The 21,304-nt window shown below is 34.7% G+C and overlaps 3 protein-coding genes across 6 annotated transcripts; 1 reads left to right on the top strand and 2 right to left on the bottom strand.

Annotated features, from left to right (window-relative positions):
• The first annotated feature begins 721 nt into the window (after positions 1-721).
• Positions 722-2,927, top strand: LOC126726132 (magnesium-chelatase subunit ChlI, chloroplastic). Of its 2 annotated transcripts, none has more exons than XM_050431257.1 (3): positions 722-946; positions 1,181-1,296; positions 1,632-2,927. In XM_050431257.1, the coding sequence occupies exons 1-3, from the start codon at positions 844-846 to the stop codon at positions 2,706-2,708; spliced, it is 1,296 nt and encodes a 431-aa protein (XP_050287214.1). In that variant the 5' UTR covers positions 722-843; the 3' UTR covers positions 2,709-2,927. The 2 variants fall into 2 exon arrangements, with proteins under 2 accessions (XP_050287214.1, XP_050287215.1); XM_050431258.1 differs by having other exon boundaries at positions 726-946; positions 1,656-2,927.
• A 467-nt stretch (positions 2,928-3,394) lies between these two features.
• On the bottom strand, positions 3,395-5,645 carry LOC126726133 (nudix hydrolase 15, mitochondrial-like). Its single transcript, XM_050431259.1, has 4 exons — positions 5,300-5,645; positions 5,075-5,217; positions 3,863-3,982; positions 3,395-3,764 (listed from the first exon to the last, which is right to left on the bottom strand). The coding sequence occupies exons 1-4, from the start codon at positions 5,538-5,540 to the stop codon at positions 3,543-3,545; spliced, it is 726 nt and encodes a 241-aa protein (XP_050287216.1). The 5' UTR covers positions 5,541-5,645; the 3' UTR covers positions 3,395-3,542.
• Positions 5,646-12,015: 6,370 nt separating this feature from the next.
• Positions 12,016-16,640, bottom strand: LOC126726131 (nudix hydrolase 15, mitochondrial-like). Of its 3 annotated transcripts, XR_007655714.1 has the most exons (6): positions 16,032-16,640; positions 15,791-15,933; positions 13,052-13,171; positions 12,781-12,966; positions 12,451-12,549; positions 12,016-12,370 (listed from the first exon to the last, which is right to left on the bottom strand). XR_007655714.1 is itself a non-coding variant. In XM_050431256.1 (5 exons), the coding sequence occupies exons 1-5, from the start codon at positions 16,483-16,485 to the stop codon at positions 12,502-12,504; spliced, it is 951 nt and encodes a 316-aa protein (XP_050287213.1). In that variant the 5' UTR covers positions 16,486-16,640; the 3' UTR covers positions 12,016-12,501. The 3 variants fall into 3 exon arrangements, 1 of the variants encoding a protein (XP_050287213.1); XR_007655715.1 differs by having other exon boundaries at positions 12,451-12,966; positions 16,032-16,638; XM_050431256.1 differs by having other exon boundaries at positions 12,016-12,549.
• Between the last annotated feature and the right edge of the window lie 4,664 nt (positions 16,641-21,304).

Raw genomic sequence — 21,304 nt, 5'->3', positions numbered from 1 at the left:
GGAAAAAAGAAAAAAAAAAGAGCAAAAGATGATGGTTAATGGAAATTAAGAGGAAAAGAAAATAAGATCAGTGGCTTATTCCCATCTAAACTACCCACAATTCATCAATTAAACGATAGGTAGAAAATTGAAGAGAAAATTAGTGTGAGCATAAAGGTTACTATTTAACCTTAACTTCTATTATTATTATTTCAAATTCTTTTTTGTCCTTTAACAAGATAAAATTTGTAAAAAAGAAAATGTTGAGAGCATGATTGAGAGGATCTCAACATTCTTGGAACAAGAGATCCTTCTCATTCACTAAAAAAATTGACTAAATTGTATATTACATCTTTAAATTTTGTTATGTTTGTATTTATTTTGATTTTGCACCCTCCATATTTGGGGTTGTTTTGATTAAATTTTGAACTTAACAAACAACTAGGCCTGATACATTAACAAAAGTTAATAAATCCAAATGCTACTAAATGCTAATCAAAATTTGAAATTTAAGAGTAAAGGACTAAAATAACCCAAAATTTAGTGTGTAATTTGCAATTTAGGTAAAATTTAATAAATAAAAGAGACCCCTATCTCTTTTTGTTTTCGAGACTTCTCTCTTTTTCTTGCTTTCTAAAAATCTCTCCTTTAACTTATTTTATTTTATTTTCAATGTAATTCTTTTTCTCTTTATTATATTATTAGTATCGAGAAAGGACAAAATAGGGAACAAGAACTTAGAAAATTCGAATCAAATCTATCCTCTTATCCTCAACCTAACAAAGCAATAAGAAACCATGTCAAGCTGTGAAGGCTAGGAAACTCATCGACCATAACACACACTGCACTCATAAACACTTGCCCATGGCGTCGGTACTAGGATCTTCCTCAACTGCAATCTTGGCTTCCAGGCCCCTCTTTTCTCAGACCTCCAAGCCTTCCATTTCCTCTCTCACTTTATCTCCAGGTACATTACTAACTAAACAAACTAAACCCCACTGCATTTTTCTGGGTCAGAACCATAATTTTGGACTTTCATTCTCATATTGAGTACACACGTGACAGACCCAGTTCGTTTGTGGTGCTTCTTTGTCCAAAAACTTTAAATTTATTGATTTTTAGTCTTTAGCAATGATGATAAGAAATGGGTTTTAGCTTTTTTAGTGGATTGATATTGATGTTGACAATTGTGGGTTTTCAGGGCAGAGTAGTGGGAGGAAGTTTTATGGAGGAATTGGGATTCATGGTAAGAGGGGGAGGTCTCAGTTCCATGTTGCAGTTACCAATGTTGCAACTGACATCAACTCTGTTGACCAGGTACTTGTCTAATGTTGTTGATTTATCCTATTGTTTAGATCATATTTGGTTTTTGTTGCTATCTTTTCTATTCAAACACATGCTATAGATAAATTGGTTGCTCAAAAACTTCAAGTTACCATGAATATTTCTTGTGGTGTTTGAATAAGATTTGAGGTCCTTTTGTGCACTCAGGCTGTTTGTCAAAATAATCTTATGGTTAATGAGTATTTCTTATAACTTTATATGTAAAAAAGAACAAAAAGAAAATTATATCTGTGGATGATAACATTTCTTGGAAGTGAATGTTTATAGCAGAATTTTAACGAATAGGTTTTGAATTTTATGCTAATAAGGACTGTGAACTTGATGATTTCCAGCCCCAGAAGCTTGCTGCAAAGGAAAGCCAGAGGCCGGTGTATCCGTTTCCTGCTATTGTTGGACAGGATGAAATGAAACTATGCCTTCTGCTAAATGTGATTGATCCCAAGATTGGAGGTGTCATGATCATGGGGGATAGGGGAACAGGGAAATCCACAACTGTTAGGTCCTTAGTTGATTTGCTTCCTGAAATCAAGGTAGTAGCTGGTGACCCATTTAATTCAGATCCAGAAGATCCAGAGTCCATGGGCGTGGAAGTCAGAGAAAACATTATGAAAGGAGAGAACCTATCTGTTGTCATGACCAAAATCAACATGGTTGATTTGCCATTGGGTGCTACAGAAGATAGGGTCTGTGGGACAATTGACATTGAGAAAGCCCTCACTGAGGGTGTCAAGGCATTTGAGCCTGGTCTTCTAGCTAAAGCTAATAGAGGAATTCTTTATGTAGATGAAGTAAATCTTTTGGATGATCACTTGGTGGACGTTTTATTGGATTCAGCTGCCTCAGGTTGGAATACAGTGGAAAGAGAGGGTATTTCAATTTCACATCCTGCTCGGTTTATTCTCATTGGCTCAGGTAATCCGGAAGAAGGGGAGCTAAGGCCACAGCTTCTTGATCGGTTTGGAATGCATGCACAAGTGGGGACTGTTAGGGATGCAGAGCTGAGAGTCAAGATTGTGGAGGAGAGAGCTCGTTTTGACAAAAATCCCAAGGAATTCAGGGATTCTTATAAGGCTGAGCAAGAAAAGCTCCAACAACAAATTGGCTCAGCTAGAAGTTCACTTTCTTCTGTTCAGATTGATCGTGATCTCCAGGTGAAAATATCCAAGGTTTGTGCAGAGTTGAATGTTGATGGGTTGAGAGGAGACATTGTGACAAATAGAGCTGCAAAAGCTCTAGCTGCTCTAAAGGGAAGAGATAGCGTAACCACGGAGGATATTGCCACTGTAATTCCTAACTGCTTAAGACACCGCCTTCGAAAGGATCCCTTGGAGTCAATCGACTCAGGTTTACTTGTCATTGAAAAATTTTATGAGGTGTTTAGCTGAGGGAGGTATTTGTAATTTTTCTTGAATAGATTGATGTTTTATTTGATATTTTGTGGGCATTTCCATTCTCTTTCCCCCACAAGCAAAATTCAGAATTATTTCCATGGACATTTAAGTAATTACCCTAGTAGTATTGAGGAGCATGAAGTTAAAAGAGTCCATATGTATAAAGGTTCTGTCAATAGTTTTGCTGGAATCAATTCAATGACGCTTCAATCTTTTGTTTTCTTACAAAAATAGCTTGTTTTTATATGTGCAAATCAACCACTATACCAAGTCATGCTGAGATTTCTCTTCTGATATTATGGAGGTACAACTGCTAATAGGTCAGGAAACCTTAATAAGTGAGTCAGCTGAACAATGTTTCATCTATTTGCTAATAATGTGTAGGCAACATTTGTGGGTTTTTTTCCCCCCCAAATATCTGTCATGAAAGTACTAAAATAAATTTTTTTTTTGTATTTATTTTTTATTTTTTATTGATATTAGGAAAACAATGATCTAATTACCATTGATCATTTTGTGCAGTAGCCATCAACTTCAGCCATGATCTTGCTTGATATCCAATAGTTTGCTTACCTACTGAGATTTTTGGTCATAGACGATCTAATTAGTTTGCAAAAAAGCAGAACATCTAGCACAAAATAACAACAGTAACAAAGTATAAGGAAAAAGAAAGAAGAGCAGGAGAAAATGTTAGTTATTTCATTTTCATATTTCAAATTCAATCCTTCACACAGAATGATGTGATAACTTAAACATCGCAGATTGTAAATAATTAGTAGTGTTAAACAAGAATCACATGATATAAGACCCAAAAAAAATGCTTAGGATCTATGTTGTAGTAGTATTGCTGTTAGTAGCTCTATTCCAGAAATTTGGCCTCTGCTCTAGAAATGCTGGTGGCCGCTCGAAGACAAATGATGCTGCCTTAATCAAGATTCCAGCAGTTAGAGCCCATATCACATACCTCTCAGTCTCTGCTTCATAATCGAAGTAATGCAGTAGATACTTAACTCCCTTCCATTCTCTCTCCTCTTCTCTCCTATTCTCATCCTATGGCAATAAAAGAAATGTCACTCAGGAATTTCTTTCAGATTAAATTTGTCGAAGAGAATAAAAAATAGGAGTGAGAATTTAAAGTATAGTAAGACCTTGAGAAACATTTCTAAGGGAGCATCGAATATTGCCTCCACTTCAGCAGCATTTGGACTTGGACTGAATGCTTTCATATCAGAGAGTATGCCAAGCACAGGAACTACTGTCAAACCAATCTGTGAAAAGAAACCAGTTCTAGTCAAAAACAGGTCAAGTGTGTAAATTGTAGTTCTGCTGAGCAACTTTACACCATGGCCTACACCTACAGATACCCCTTTAGACCACAAGGAGACTTGAGAACATTTCATTCCAAATTTGAACAAAGATAGGCAGAAAATACAAAACAAGCAATTATCTTAAACTAGTTGTCAACTTTGCTATGAACACAACTTGCCCTACAACTTGATGAGATAGAAAGTTCAGAGCAGTAGACAATCACTTTACATTAACCCACCACTCACATCATTTTTATTTTCACCGCTCACATCCTTAAGTTGTGGTAAAGGTTATGTTCTTGATTTATTCAAAAGCACAAATGATTTTAACATTCTATGATTTCGAACACTTTAATGGGGTTCAAAATAGATGAACATTAAAGATTGCATCTGAGGCTTGTCATTAGTCATTAGTCATTAGTCATTACTAGTGAATGGTTGATTACAATTCTAATACGAATGACTCAAGAACCAAGATCCAATTTCATTTTCACAACATCACGTCAAACCTCCCCGCACGATGCAAAAGGGCCATCATTACTATCGATAGTTGATGATTTATCATTAAATCATAAGTCTGAACATTAATATGTGTAGGAGTGCTGATATAGTTCGAGAGTCGAGACCGATTGTACATCCAACAATTTGTTTTAAAATCTGCCGACATAACCCAAATCAATTTATATCATTTTTGTACCCATGATCATACTTATACCGATCCATGAAAAATATTGTCCCATCCCATACAAGATACAACTAATGAAAGTTTTAGAGTGAGTAATATAAATTAAGACTGACACACCACAAGTGCACCCCCCTCTCACAATATTGGACTCGCAATCAACATAAATAAATCTAACGACCACCCAACCTCACAACATGCTAAAGTGGTTGATTATAATCGTTTAACATATTTTGTCCACTACTTTTTACATAAATTTATCGCTCACAGTCAACCACTTTAATAAGTTGTCAAAATTGGAGTGTCGTAAAAAAAACGAGCAATTAGAGACCTTAAATTGCAAAGCATTATGCCATTATAACATGTATTACCTTAGTGACAAATGGTTCAAGAACAGTGACAACATTGACAAGGGAAGGGTCCAAGCCGATCTCCTCCTTAGCCTCCCTTAATGCCGTGTGTACATCATCAGCATCACCTTCCTCTCTTTTCCCACCGGGCAACGAAACCTCACCTGCAACCAAAACCCACACACAAACTCATTTCTTGTTTTCAGCCATGGAAGTAAAACCCGACACAAATTCAAAACCACATACCAGAGTGCGTAGAGAGAGTAGAAGCTCGCTTGGTGAGGATGACACGTAGATCTCCATAGGGATCTTGGAAGAGGCATACCAGAACTGCAGCTCTCTTATTGGATCCCAACGTTTGTTGTGTCGAGTTGGTACCATCGGGAACTGGAATTGGACTAGGTTTGTGAAGACGGTATTGTTGAGCTAAAGTTTCAAGCCTCTCTAACACTTTTCCGAGGCTGTTGGAATTGGAAGTGGAACCCATTCTTGTTTTTGGGGCTTTTTCTTTGTTTTTTATTTCTTTGGCAATTCACAATTGACTTGTTATGCGAACCGTCCTACTTATGTCTCAATGAAATTTATTTGTGCACGTGGGTTCTCAAAAAAAAAAAAAAAAAAAAAAGAAAAAAAGAAAATTGCGCATATGTGCAAACGTTTGCCACAAAATTGACTTTCTTTTTCCTTGCCAAACACGTAATTTTGTCCTTGAAGTTGAAACTTTATACAAATTTTGGTTGTGAGGAAATGCAGTTTCTGCGTTTCCTTAACTAACCCACCCTACCTAACTCTGAATTGGCAGAATTTTTTTAGGTCCCAATGAGGGGGGACCGGGTCATGTGACGGGTGCAAGCTAGACTTTGAATTGAAGCAAAAAAAATCCAAGATTTCATAAAAGAAGGAAAAAGCAACGTGGGTTTAAATTAGAACTAGTAACAATTTTTTACATAAAATTTTGATGTGATTCTTATGAAAGTTTTGCAAAAAATGTTGTGAATATAACACTTTTCATTGAAAAATATAATTATTGGGAATGAATATAGAAAGAATAAATGATGATAAAAAAAAATAAAGAAAGAATGAAGAAATAATATTTAAATGAAATAGAGAATGGAATAGAGAATCTGTTGGAAAGTGTATTTGAAAAAGTGGGTAGATAAAAGTTAAATGTCACTGTTCATTCTTCAAACAGTACAAAAATTTGGAGAAGCTACTGGAGGTGCTCTAAGAACCCCAATAATAGAATGGGGGTTTTTGTCATGCTCCGGTCTTAACATGCTGGGCCGAGAAAGTGTAAGTCCTAACTCCTAACTTATACCAAACTTTAATTTGATTTTGAAAAAGAAAAGAAAAGTAGAGTCAAGGTTTGTAATGGCAGTGTAGCACAGGGATAGAAATAAAAAGTGATGGAGATTGGCACTGGTTATTTCCAGCGCCCATTCATGACAACTGAATCCACTAATGTAGAAACCAAAGGCCCTTAGGTCGCTCAAGCAATAAATCAAATGTCTCATTCCAAGTCGGCCTGGTTTGAATGGCATCATGGCATGGGACGGGAGCAGTGTTTTATTAAAAAAAAAAAACTACTAGGATGTCGTGGGCCTTGAGATCACCCAAGGTGTCCTTTCAACATTAAATTTTGACCATATGCTTCAGAAAATTAACTACACATATCGTACTCACCCGGTAAATAACCAGAGAAAATACAAGATTATTTATAGACTCATTGCCCTGTGCAGTGTGATCTTCAAGATCATTGTCGAAGTGTTATCAAACAGACTGCAAGGCATCCTTCCCTTGTACATCTCGGACACACAAATTACCTTTGTACCATGTGGACTCATTATTGATAATGTTCTTGTAATGTATTCTATATGATTCTTAAAAACTAATGGCAATAATGGCCAAATGGCATGCCCCTAAACTTCGATATGAACAAAGCTTAAGATTAGATAGGTTATTTTATTTTATTTTATTTTTTATAATTTATAATTTTAAATATAGTTTTTAGAAGAGATGTTTAAAATGGGTGTTTATGCATCCTAGATACACTTGATTATGATAAGCGTGAAAAGTGTGTTGTACTGAGTCCTTACTTGTTAAGACAAGTTGAGTAGGATAAAGAGATGTTTGGTGTATATGATTTTAGGAGCGGTTCTAGATTAACTCACTTATTCTTTGTCATCATTGCTATGCTATCTAGCCAAATATGGAATATTGCAACCAATCTTTGCAAGATTTTGTAAATTTATAAGCCCCTAGCCAACGCAAGACTTTATTCAACTTCAGAAAGAACACTAAAGTAGAGACCAAAGAGTGAATATAGAATACACTATGACTCCCTAAGATCAAGAACCATAAGATACTTTGATCTTTCATCTGTTGTTGTGTAATCAAAGCAAGCCACTTTTGGTGCAATTAAAGATCGAGTTTGTGTTAGAAACTGAGAGGAAAATAGGACACCTAAAGTGGGCATGTCCCTCTATATATCTCACCAAGAGTAACATTTAGGAGTTATAGAGTGATGACTTGAACTGTTAAGGGTTGTTGTCAGTGAAGTTTGCTTATAGGGTTATCCAAGGCCACTGGTCAACAAGTGCTAGTGCCTCAAGTATAGCAACCGGTGTAAATAACTAGCAAAAGCTATGGAGGCTCAAGACCCATGAAAGTTAAATAAATGTTCCTATGGAGGCTGGTCTCAGACATCCTACTAACCAAAGAAAATATTGCATAGAAGTTAGCATCAAATGACAACAATTACTCGCTATGTAAGGAAGCAAGAGACCAGCACTCATTTTTTCTTTAATTGCCCAATAGCCAAGGCTATCTGGTTTGGGTGTTGTGAAGGTTTCATACCAAACATGTTACATAGCTCTTATTGTGGGGATATACTCAAAGCTATACTAGAATATCCTCCTCAGGCAATCTTGCAGATGGCGTTAACATTGGAGTCAATTGGAACTTTAGAAATCAAGTAGTTCATTCTAGTGACCAAGAGATTAAGCTGTACAAAGTTAATAGTAACTTGGAATGCAGAATAAGGGAGCAAAGCAGTTTCTTACAATAGCCAGTGAAGCAAAAGAAGAAGAAAGCTGACCATATGCAGTGCCCTCCGTCGGGTATGATCAAATTAAATGCAGATGCTGTTGTTTCTGATAATTGTTCCTCCTTAGCAGTGGTTGCAAGAAATGATAGAGGTGAATTACTAAAGGCTTGGGCTAAAAATATCTTGCCTTGTGATCCATTACTAGCAGAGGCTTCTGCCATTTTTTGGACTCTACAACTAGCAATCTCAGAGAAATTCCCTTGCATCCTTGTGGAAGGAGACCCCAAGATATGCATTGACACCATCAACAAAAACGGAGAAGAAAGTTGCTGGTCTGTTTTTAACACTATCTGTAATATCCTTGACAGGGGCGGCCCAACATAATTAGGGGCCTAAGGCGAAAAATTTATGCAGGGCCTTTAATAGATAAATATTAATTAAACAAAATTATTTAATACTAATCAAATTAAGGTTAATTTGATACATTAAATATATAAATAATACCAACTAGACTAATGTTAATTTCATATAGAGAATTGAATATCATAGTTGAATTATAAATATTAATAAAAAGAAATAAAAATATACTGCGATTGGAAAAGATACTTTATTTTGGATATAAGACGATGTATAGTTAAATAAAGTTGTAATCTAATTTTTAATTTTATATTTTGATTTTAAGAGAGAGAGAGAGAGAGAGAGAGAGAGAGAGATTATTTGGTGTATGGTTTTGTAGGATATTAGTTTACAAAAATTAAAGTCTCAAACTATTAGGGGAGATTAATCTATAATTGATGATTTAACACATTTGCAACATCTTTTTGAAATATTTTAGGGTTTCAATTGAGTTAAGGTTGTCTCGTACTTTGAGAGTCTTAATAGAAATGAAAAAGAAAAATGCGCTAATTAAAAGTACTATAAAATGTTCAAAATATAATGTGATATTGTTTCTCATTGATGAATTTCATCAATTTAACTAATGAATGTTTATATTACATTTTTTGTGATTAATAACATGACAATTTATAAGCTAATAGTAAAATTTGTACATCACTAATAAAAAAAATGTACAACCTTTAGAAAATATATATAATTTTATAAAAATTTGGGCCTTTAACTATAAAAAATTGGGCCTTTTTTTTCAAGAAAAAATTTGTTTTTTAGTGGGGCCTTAGGCCTAGGCCTAACTTGCCTAGGCCTTGAGCCGGCCCTGATCCTTGAACCAAAGAAAGTGTCCTTGTGGTTGTAATACATCTTCCATCCCATCTACTGTTAGGGAGGCTTGGAAGACTGATTTTGTTGTTCCTTCTTCTGCTGAATGAAATTTAGAATTAGCAAAACACAACAACAATAATAATAATAATTTAAAAAAAAAACCTGTGTACACCATAAGTTGCTTTAAATTGTCTCAAGCCCTTTATAATGAACATAATAGAATGATATGCAACTATTGGTGAGGTATGGACTTCAAAGACTCGGGCGCATTTTACTTGGCTTAGCCATATAGGACTGGTGGTTACCGGTTATTGCAAAACAATCACTCTCTATTCTTCAGACTTTTTAAAGTCAAATATTTCTCATGCTGCTCTTTTCTAAAAGCAGCATTTGGGAAATGGACCACTCAAAGTCTGGCTCCAATTACTAATAAGATTATGACATTTGTTATTGTTATGTACAATGCACTTAGCCCAACTAACTAAGTGAGTCATATACAATACACATGACGAGATACATAAATCTTCCTTATTGGTGGTTGGAATCCAAGGCTCCAATCCAAATCTTTTCCTCTAAATTTTAAGGGTAAAGCTGAAACTCATAAATGTTTTTTAAAATTTTTTCATAGCTTATTATTAGTCAAAGAAACGTTCTAAAGACTTGAGAGGATCCCAATTTGAATTCCAAGTTGTTTTCTTCTTTCTAAGCAAGTCCTCATGAATACTGAATTCGATGCGTCAACAATATTGGTTGGAATTCTGCTTACCAACAGCAGATCCTCATCAAATATTAAAGCAATATTTTCTTTATTAAAAAAGAAAAAGTTTCAACAAGAATACCAAGGTGGACTTTATCTTGAATCATGATATATAGATTTCAAGGCCCGTTTAGTTGGAGATTTCTAGTATCGTTGTTTAGTTTTCAATGTTGTGAAAATATGTATTTGAGTGTTATAGAAATATGTGTTAAAAGTGTTACTGTTATTTAAATATTGAAAACTGTTGTTTAAACACTAATACCAAACAACTTCTCAATCTTCAAAGTGTCACATGAACAAAGCTACCTTGGAGTATGATGATTTGAACTTTTAACTTTAAAGATGACCAAATGCACTCTTCATTTTTGTGTCAAAATTTTGACTCTCATGCTCTTAATAAAGTTTGATCATATTCGTTTACAGATTTAATCAAATTCAATTTGAATTTAAGCTCAATTATTAAATAAATTTATTTTAAACATTATTGTGTTCATGAATAAATTTGAGAACACACGCATATTTATAAAGACTTAAAATTGGATTGTATAAATTTTTCATAAGATATCAAATTATTATTTACAAATGATTGAAAATAATCCATTTATTGTAAAAATACAAGGTTAATGGATTTAATTTATAAGTTCATAACAAGTTCATAACAAAAACTATTCTATTTAGTTAATTAAAGTAATGCAATTTTAATTAAATTTATTTACTAATTATTAGCACATGCTTTGTGAAAAGGTAAATAATAACTAGCTGTAGTGTTTACTATATATTGGGAAAAAATAAGTTAATATATTTTTTTAATAAACTAGGATAAAAATAATCTAGTAACTCGTAAATAAGCTCAAGCTTCTTTCACAAGAAAATAAATCAAACTTAGACATATATTCTAGTTTGATAATGAACTCAAGCTCAACTTGTAAACAAAATAAAATTAAAAAAACTTTCATGAACTTATAACACTCGATTTGGTTCATGACTTAATTTTAACAAGATTTTTAACATTCCATTCTATTTTTCCCTAAATATAATATCTTTCTATTTCATAAGGGTTGTATAAAGCCTATTTTACCGAATGAGATTTGAATAAACCATAATATTACCTTTCATCACAATTTAGTTCACAAAATTTTAATTACTATATTTGACACTAATATTTGAATTAAAATAAAATTGTTAAGATTCCATTTAAATTAACACATTTTGTATCTTGTGGACATTAGTTACCCCAATATGGTTAACTGTATCACAAATTTAATTCAAGACTTTTCAATTGCTACATTTTCAACAAATTCTAAACGACAATGGTTACATTTTAGAACAAAGGAGCATTAGTAAATTGTTAAAATGCTTAATTTACCAACCAAATATAACAAAATGCTCTTGTATCAGTGGAGGAAAAGCCAATTTTTTTTTTTTTTTTTTTTTTTTTTTTGTTGAGCTATAGTGCACAGCTATCTTTGCATGTGCACTGTAGCTCATATGCTGAAAAAACAATATTTTATTAAAAGATATATTATTTTATTATGTTGGTTGTGGTTGTTGTTGTTTATTATAGAAGTGTTTATATTATTTTATTGTGTTTTAAATACTAAAATAAAACCACTAATATTAAGTATTTTGTAAAGTGAGGTAGTAAAATAGATAAAATAGCATTTTTGGCACCATCAATGCATGCTAATGCTAAGGGAGTTGAATTTAGCAATTGAAAGTTAATGTGCTAAATTATAAAAGAGCTCAGCTAGACGACACGGGGTAAAGAGACTACTGAAAAGTGTACCTATTCACTACCTACCATACACTAAATTTCCAATAGAGATACACCATAATTAGAAGCTCCATAAATATCGGAATTAAAATTTCAAGAAGAGTATTTGATCATTTGTTAAGCCAAGTGGTAAGATCCTTTTCGTAGATTAGTAATTGGATGCTATAGTCTCATAGGCAAAAAGGAGTTCTAAAGCTTCATTCAATTAAAATCCAGCAATTTCTTTTTTGTTTTTGAAATGGCAACAACTTCAAGTTTTTGTAATCTTTAGGCTTGAGAATTCCTTTTTAACAATTTTTTTTTTTCAATCATACAAAATAAGAAGAGAAATTTGTACATGGGCTTTCATGTTCATTATCATAACAAATGCAAGATTACCCTGGCAAGTAACACCTCAGCATTGATAAGAGTAAACTCAATTGTTCTTCCCTTTGTAAAACAATGAGGAAAAATTATTGATGCTGATAAGCTTGTCAATTGTGTTAATCAATAACCAGATAGGCTCTTTGTTCTTGAGATCAGGTCCTGCAACAGCTTACAGATGAAAATCAGACAGAATTATACGAAAATTTATTGAGGAAATTTCCAGTTAAAGAAGACCAGACCTGAGCAATGGTGAAGAGGGTGACTCCAACTTCTTTGTTCAGATAATTTACTCACAGCTGAGATCTCCTTGACACCCAATGCCAGTTGCCTCCTCCGGTCTGAAATATTTCAGCCTCTTCAGTTTAAATACATCTAACTAGAGCAATGTTTCAGCTTCTCTGTTTTTTTTCAGTACATCTAAAACAATTATCTTGAATACATTATAATAGTCCAACAACCACAGGTTGAGATGGACATTATAGCAGAAGAATGAGTATACATCATTACAACCCACAGTATTTCCCTTGAAGTCAAGGCATTTTAATATCTTTATCAGTATCTCTAGAAACCTTGAAAATGGGATTCTGTTCCAGAAAAGCTGGTGGCTGTTTGTACACAACTGATGCAGCCCTTATCAAGATCCCAGCCGTTAAACCCCATATCAGATACTTCTTATTCTCCATTTCATAATCAAAGTAATGAATTAGATACTTGTGTCCCATCCACTCACTCTCCTCTGTTCTCCTATTTTCACCCTGGATCATATATATGGTTAAGGAAAATTAAAAGATAAAACTCATATAATCTAATCATCAAGAAATGGCCTTAAAAGAGAAAAACCTTGATAAACATTTCCAAGGGAGCATCAAATACTGCTTCCACTTCATCAGGATTGGGGGCAGGCTTGAATGCTTTCTTTTCATTAAGTATGCCAATAACAGGAACCACTCTCAGGAGGTGCTGCAAAGAAAAACAATAGTTGCTAAACCACCCACTGGGGGAGAACCTAATGAACTGTTGACATACAATTGGTCGTGTGTAACTCAACATGCAAACTTATCCTATGCTAATCTTGTACTTGGATTGTAATGAGAGACACAAAAGATGAAAAACATTAGTTATTTATGAAATTATAATTTGTGTACCAATTATGAGGAGTAATATGGAAATATGTTATGGTTTTCTTGTGATGGTGAAAGATGACAGTTTTGTTTACTGGCTAACTTTTTAAGAACTCTGCAAACCCGACAACTGTGTAAGTCATCTGAAAAGTTTTTCTTATATCTCTAGGCAGATTCACCTCTGGGTAAAAAATAAATCTGACACTTAAATACGTGCATAGTTCACAAGAACATCTGCAACATTGTTGCCTTCTTAATAAAGGTAGTTGTGAAGAGCTAGTGACCATGAAGAATTGCAATAACCGTCCAGACAGAATATGTTAGATTCCAGGGAACAAGAATTTCCCGAGAAGATTTGAATTATGTTAATGTGAATATGCTGGATTACAAGGAATAAAGATCTCCCTAAGAAGATTTGAACTATGTTCTGTGAATAAATTTTTTAATTTTTATTAACAGAGTTCCATTTTCCATAGAGTAAAAGAGTTCCCTGTCTATCTGTTAAGGCTTTATATCTAGCCAACATACTGGAAGCTACTACAGAAAAGCTAACAAAAGTGCAAAACCTCCTGTAGACATGAAAATCTGCATGATTTTGATAGCCATCTGATTGAAGGTGATCAATATTTTTAATCAAGTCAATTCCAAATGGTGACATGTTGATATTTGATCCTACTCAACAAGCTTTAAGCCAATGAGATTGAGCCACATGTCAAGCCTGCTAAGTTGGTCCCCGATCACAAAAAAATGACACGTCACAAGTTAGTTGAAACCATGTGGTGGCATCAAATGAAGAGGCTTACATTGATTAAATGAAAGGCCAAATTCAAATTCAAATTCAAATTCAAAATTCATAATTAAATCTCAATAAATGTTGAGGGAAATTCCAAATCAAGTACCCTTGAGTTGTATATGGATAAAGACTTCTCATATGAGAAAGGGGACACAGACACTTGTAAAAATATATATATATACTGACACTCAAACAAAAATAGATCTCTAAGTCCAAAAGAGAACTCTTGCTCATTCAAAATGAAGGCCTATTCTTCCTCCAAATCAAAGTAAGAATTTTTTTATTATTCAATTTCCATAGAGATTAAGCCAATGAAACTCTATATTAAATTAAGTACTTCCATCTACACATCCAACTCAGGGACATTAAGGCATGATTCAAGATTAAGCTTTATAGCCATTTGGATTGTAAAGCATCATGGAGATCGAATCAAATGAGTTTATTTTATTCTTTTCTTGTAAAGAATCATTTAGAGAATTGTACCAACTTCTATACATATCAATAGATTATTTGCTAAACTCATTCGTGACTGTGATTTATCAACATGAAATTTGTGTGCACACCTTCCATAAAGGAACACCAACGGTCACAAGAAATCCACCTTGAGCCATGTGACCTGTACTCACTGAAGCACAATCATCAATATCTTATCACAAGAAGTCTTACCCCCGCAAATCTCAAAAGAGAGTTTGCAAGTCAACACTTGGACTTCAAACTTTGCATTTCCAGATATTAAATCCAGATATTAAATAATAGAGCTAATCCCAAAATCCAAATCAAAAGGATAGAAATTCCAACTCTTTGCTCCTCTATAAGTCTAACACAAAATGAAACTAAACTGAATAAAATTATCTACTAACTAATCTAAGAAATCCTACTTGGCCAAAATGGACTGTATTTTGGTAGGTAGATAGTGGGGGAGGGGGAGGTGAGCAGCCAAAAAGGACCTAGTCTATGCTTTTACAAAACCTTTCTGTGTTTCTTTTGAAGAAATCATTCTCCCAAAGTTTAAGTGATGGATGAGCTGCAACTGATTTTTTATAATATCCAGGGAGCCTAATTTTTTAATTTTGTACTTCATGCTGTGGAAAGTTAAGTCTCAGTTTCAATTCAGGATTTACAAATGCTCATGAAGATCTCAGCTAAAATATAAAATTTAGTAATCAGAAGTAGAAAGGTTTTCTAGTTTAAGCATGAAGCACCGTTGAACATTAATACTCCTTATAATTTAGGGATGGCACTTAAAATGATTGTGAACTTTTTCCATGCAAAAAGCCCTTTCAAAAACCTCTCAACTCCACTTCTCATATCTACAAAATACTTTTTCCTTGTAAACTAAGGCGCAAAAGTGAAAGCTTTGTGCACTGGGTATGACTATAAGGTCTCAAACTTAAGATAACTTATTTTTCCTATAATATTATATCACAGGAACGGTAAAGATCCATAGACCAGTTCATACACCAGACACATTCAGTTAGCAGTACAAATAAGTAAGTAAAATAAATAAATGAAATCCCAACTATCATTTCCTAATCTATTTTCCAAACCTACAACTTCCAACACTGAAAAAATTTAGGCACTGGTTTTTTGAAAAATTAAAAGATATAACATAATTGGAGCATACCAACAAAAACAAAAAAACAGTAAATGATAGTGATATAGTACCTTAGACAAAAATGGTTCAAGAGAAGTGACAACATTGACAAGCGAAGGATCCAATCCAATCTCCTCCTTTGCCTCCCTTGTGGCAGTGTCTCCATCATCCTTATCCCCCTCCTCTGCTTTCCCACCTGGCAATGCAACTTCACCTGCAACAACAAACCCACATATTAATTGGTGTCAAATTTCTCATACTTCATATCAAAAACACCAAACAAAGAAAAAGGGTGTCTGAAACTGCACTGACCCGAGTGAGTGGAGAGGTTGGAAGAGCGTTTGGTGAGAATGACACGCAGGTCTCCATTGTCACCTTCAAAGAGACAGATCAAAACAGCGGCTTTCCGGGTCTTGTGGGCTCTGATTCTTTGTGGGTCTTGTTGGGCAATTGGGGTGGCTGATTCTGCAAAACCCACTTGGGAAACAACCTTTCCGACGTTTTCTTCGAGGATTTGCTCATCCAAGTCCCTCATGGTTGGTGTTGCCTTGTAGAGACGGAGATGTTGGGCCAAGGCCGCCAGTTTCTTTGAGCCTGAGCTGGATGATGAATCCATGAGTGTGAGCTTGGAGAATGAAAAGGGCGTGGATTTTGATAGGCTTCGGAGAATTGGAATCATAAAAAAGGGTTTAGAGGATGGTTTGGCGGAATTGGCTAAGCAAGCAGAAGGGTTTTGGTGGATGGCATGGGATAAATTATGAGTCATGAATTAAAGTGTACGAACCAATAATCTGACTTGATCTTCTTAAGCATGATTTGAATTTTGAAGGAAATTTGGGTCATTGAAATTGAATAATAAAATGTCCTAACTTTGCAATTGCTCCATAAATCATTGAATAATAAATAATAATAATAATAATAATAATAATAATAAATCAATGTTCAATGAACATGGATTTAAAAAAAAAAAAATTGAAAAGCAGTTAAAAGAATTCAACGATTTAAAAAAAAAAATTGGTCAAGGAAACTCAATGATGTTTTTTTTTTTTTTTTGCTGAAGGAAATTCATTGATGTGGGAACTTGGAACATGGATCCGACTTATATACACCAACTCTTGGTTGTTTGTTATTTGTTTATAGACAGATAGGGCCCATTGCTTGTTTCTTGCAAAAAAAAAAAACTGGGCCCAAATGCCCGGCATATATGCCGGGTACAAGATATACCACCTCGAATATTGGCAAAAATGGCCCATTACCATCAATTTTCAAAATAATTTGCCCAGAAACACTGTTTAGAAACTATATAGCAATCTACCACTTTTTTAGGTACTCGAGCTTGCCAAGCTCGAGTACCATGTTTTTTTAATCCACTATCGCCCCATATTCAATGAGCCCTATAGTGGCGTTTTTAAGCCCTATAGTGACGTTTTCGGGCCAAAAAACGCCACTATAGGGCCCCTTGAACCTGTTATGGGGACTTATAAAAAATTTTTGCAGGAAAACGCCGCTATAGGGCCCAAAAACGTCACTATAGGGCTTAAAAACGCCACTATAGGGCCCCTTGAACCTGTTATGGGGACTTATAAAAAATTTTTTGCAGGAAAACGCCGCTATAGGGCCCGAAAACGTCACTATAGGGCCCCTTAACCTGGTATGGGGGCTTAAAAACGCCGCTATAGGGCCCGAAAACGTCACTATAGGGCTTAAAAACGCCACTATAGGGCTCCTTGAATATGGAGCGATAGTGGATTAAAAAAACATGGTACTCGAGCTTGGCAAGCTCGAGTACCTAAAAAAGTGGTATATTCCTATATAGTTTGGAAACAGTGTTTCTGGGCAAATTATTTTGAAAATTGATGGTAATGGGCCATTTTTGCCTCGAATATTAGATATGAGAGTGAGAAAACAATATGATGGCCAGCCCATGTCACTCGTGTGGAGGAAAAAAAATGCCGAAGTGGAGAGAACTGAAGATAGGGTGTGGATAGGAAAATGGGCCCAAATGCCCAAGTATTAGAGCACTAGCATTGAAAAATGCTATCCTATACTATTATACCATCTCAAAAAGTCACTTTATTACTTATACCATCCCATTTTACAATACCTCCCACATCCTAAAACTCTATTCTTATTAAAATATTATTCTTTAATCTTTTTTTATTATTTCTTTTTAACCAATTTTTTTTTTTCAGTTCTACTTTCCTACTTTCCCAGGCTTTCCAACCGTTTCTTTTTTTTTTTCCTCAGCCTCCCTCAACCTCTAGCACCAGCTCCTCTCACAAAACCACACAGACCCATCACCGATCAACCCACAACCCAACCACTACCCAAACACGACCCAAACCCCGGACCCAACCACCACCCACAACCCCTTTAAGCACCGGTCATAGCCAGAAAAAAAAAAAAAAAAAAAAAAAAAAAAAAAAAAAAAAAAAACAACAGAACCATCACGCACAAACACATCCATCAAACCTTAAACAGAGCAACAAACACACCGGAACAAAAATCCCACCACCGATCAACCCACAACCCAACCACTACCCAAACACGACCCAAACCCCGGACCCAACCACCACCCACAACCCCTTTAAGCACCGGTCATAGCCAGGAAAAAAAAAAAAAAAAAAAAAAAAAAAAAAAAAAAACCAAAACAACAGAACCATCACGCACAAACACAACCATCAAACCTTAAACAGAGCAACAAACACACCGGAACAAAAATCCCACCACCGATCAACCCACAACCCAACCACTACCCAAACACGACCCAAACCCCGGACCCAACCACCACCCACAACCCCTTTAAGCACCGGTCATAGCCAGAAAAAAAAAAAAAAAAAAAAAAAAAAAAAAAAAAAAAAAAAAAAAAAAAAAAAAAAAAAAAAAAAAAAAAAAAAAAACCAGCATCACAACAGAACCATCACGCACAAACACAACCATCAAACCTTAAACAGAGCAACAAACACACCGGAACAAAAATCCCACCTGAACAAAAATCCCAATTAAAAAAAAAAAAAAAAAAAAACCAGCATCACAACAGAACCCGATCTCCAATCTCCGATCTCCACTCCGATCTCCGCGACCCACGCCGTGACCAATTAGCCATACCCACAACCCACTTCAGCCCACTCCGATCTCCGACTCCGCGACCCATGCCCCGCGCCGTGACCCGCTTCAGCCACTCCGATCTCCGATCTCCGTGACCCACGCCATGACCCACTCCGATCTCCGTGACCCACAACTCACCTCAGCCATACCCACCACTTCCTTTAAGCACCGGTCACAGCCAAAAAATGTTTGGGTTTGAAACCCACCACTTCCTTTAAGCACCGGTCACAGCCCAACATCACAAAGCAGATGAGAAAGAGATGATGATGTTTGGGTTTGAAAGAGGAAAGAGCAGAGAGATTGAAGAGAGTGGAGAGAGCAGATGATGTTTGGGTGTGGAAGAGGAAAGAGCAGAGAGAATGTGAAGAGAGCGGAGAGAGCAAACGAGAAAGAGAGACTGAAGAGAGAGACTGAAGAGAGAGAAATGGCTACAGTACAAACGGGATTAAAATATATATATTTTTTATACCATTGTGCTACAGTACAATTCTAAAGATAGAATTGTACTGTAGCACTATTGTAAAATTTTTTACAATAGTTGTGTTTAGCATCCTTTGATGCAGCACATTTTAAGCCATAAAATGCTAAAAAAGGCTTAGATATAGCATTAGCATTTTTCAATGCTAATGCTCTAAGAATCAACTACCCAAGTTATAAAGGCCAGGAGCTACAGTTTTTTTTTTTTTTTTTTTTTTTAAATAGTTTTTTGTTTTGTTTTTTTTTTTTTTTTTTGAGAAAGAAGAAAAAAGAAAAAAGAAAAAAGAAAAACAGGTAGGGTTTAAATATGCTATTGGTCTTCAATTTTTATGTTCAGTTTTATTTTGGCTCTCAATAAATTTTTTATCGGTTCATTCCTTTTCTGTTTTCAAATACATTTCAATATTACCTTTTTCTTCATCTGGCTCGCAGAATTTGTTACAATAAAAAAAAAATTAAATTTCTTAGTTGGCAAAAAAATAAAAATAAAAACATTATCTACAAAAATTTAAGGCGAAACTACAATATTAGTCCCTCAAGTTTACCTTATGTGCGTAATTGGTCCCTCAAGTTTGAAGCATGCGCAATTGGTCCCTCAGGTTTTCAAAATGAGCAATATAAGTCCTTTTACTAACTACTATTAACGGTGTTACTTATGTGGTTAACGGAACAATGACTTGACATTTTGTTTTAATGATGTGGCATATTTTTAATTAAAAATTACAAACTAAAATTACACATGAGAAACATTATTTACCAAATTAAAAGACTATTTTCTACCAATTGTAAACACCCATGGATGACCTTAAATCTGCACTCACCTTCTGCAATTCCTTAGCACTGCTCTTTCCATCCCAGAACGATTCCAATGCAAACTTCAGCTCTCTCTTCGGGCCCATGCGAGGGTATCCAACAATATGTGATGCCATTGTTCGTTCTAAAATCAAATAAACAAAATTAATTTAAAAAAAAATGGTTAGTACTGCGATTCCTGGATCTATTTAAGAAAAAACTAATCAATTCAATTCTTTCAGATCTATATCTAACACATTGGTTGGTTTCAATTTCAATTATGTATGTTTTGCCCATATCTAAATCTAATATCTGAAATCTAGGTCAGATCTAATGTGAATAGCAAAGACCAATTCTAGATCCGGAGGATAAATATGGTTCAAAACACCGCTTTCTTATAACCAAAACTAGATCCGTTGTGACCCTAGCTAATAATACTAATTGAGAGATGTGTGTGTTTGTGGTAAGGTCCTTTATATATATAAATAAATGGGACTCACAAACTCACTCACCAATAGATCTCTCAAATAAAACAAAAAAAAAAAAAAGAACAGAAAGAAAGCAAGGAAGTGTTTCTAGATTTAAGTTTATAGAGACATCGTCGTCGTCGTCTTTTTTATGTTTTAGAGAAGCAGCAAAACTTAAAAGAACGAAATAAAAACAGGGTGTTGCATGATGAGAGACTGGACAGGAAGCAACGAAAAAAGCATACCTTTTGGATCTCTCAGATTATTATTATTTTTTTTTAAGCCGTAGCTGGGTGTTTACAATTGGTAGAAAATAGTTTTTTTAATTTGGTAAATAATGTTTCTCATGTGTAATTTTAGTTTGTAATTTTTTAATTAAAAATATGCCACATCATTAAAACAAAATGTCAAATCAATGTTCCGTTAGCCACATAAGTAACACCGTTAATGACAGTTATTAAAAGGACTTATATTGCTCATTTTGAAAACTTGAGGGATCAATTGTGCACGCTTCAAACTTGAGGGACCAATTGCGCACATAGGGTAAACTTGAGGGACTAATTTTGTAGTTTCGCCAAAATTTAACTTATAAAACATTAAAATCAATATTTTAAATAAAACTACTCCCATTTCTTTTCCTTTGTTTCCGTCCATTGGCAATCAAATGACGACGTATCCTTCTCAAAAAAAATGATGGTACGTAGACATCCTATTTCACAACCTTAAAATATTTTTTTGTTT

Source organism: Quercus robur, chromosome 5, assembly GCF_932294415.1.
Source record: "Quercus robur chromosome 5, dhQueRobu3.1, whole genome shotgun sequence".
Classification (NCBI taxonomy): domain Eukaryota; kingdom Viridiplantae; phylum Streptophyta; class Magnoliopsida; order Fagales; family Fagaceae; genus Quercus; species Quercus robur.
The sequence above is the reverse complement of the archived record's forward strand: the minus strand, read 5'-3'. Positions and strand labels throughout refer to the sequence as shown.

Excerpts from the sequence above, each read along its gene's own strand:
- LOC126726131 (XM_050431256.1), bottom strand. The coding sequence starts at position 16,485 with ATGACTCATAATTTATCCCATGCCATCCACCAAAACCCTTCTGCTTGC. Across the intron at positions 15,934-16,031 it reads CAACCTCTCCACTCACTCGG|GTGAAGTTGCATTGCCAGGT; the intron begins GTCAGTGCAGTT and ends TTGTTGTTGCAG. Across the intron at positions 12,967-13,051 it reads CCTTGGAAATGTTTATCAAG|GGTGAAAATAGGAGAACAGA; the intron begins GTTTTTCTCTTT and ends TATATGATCCAG.
- LOC126726133 (XM_050431259.1), bottom strand. The coding sequence starts at position 5,540 with ATGGGTTCCACTTCCAATTCCAACAGCCTCGGAAAAGTGTTAGAGAGG. Across the intron at positions 5,218-5,299 it reads TACTCTCTCTACGCACTCTG|GTGAGGTTTCGTTGCCCGGT; the intron begins GTATGTGGTTTT and ends TTTTGGTTGCAG. Across the intron at positions 3,983-5,074 it reads TTGAACCATTTGTCACTAAG|ATTGGTTTGACAGTAGTTCC; the intron begins GTAATACATGTT and ends TTCTTTTCACAG.
- LOC126726132 (XM_050431257.1), top strand. The coding sequence starts at position 844 with ATGGCGTCGGTACTAGGATCTTCCTCAACTGCAATCTTGGCTTCCAGG. Across the intron at positions 947-1,180 it reads CTCTCTCACTTTATCTCCAG|GGCAGAGTAGTGGGAGGAAG; the intron begins GTACATTACTAA and ends GTGGGTTTTCAG. Across the intron at positions 1,297-1,631 it reads ACATCAACTCTGTTGACCAG|GACTGTGAACTTGATGATTT; the intron begins GTACTTGTCTAA and ends TATGCTAATAAG.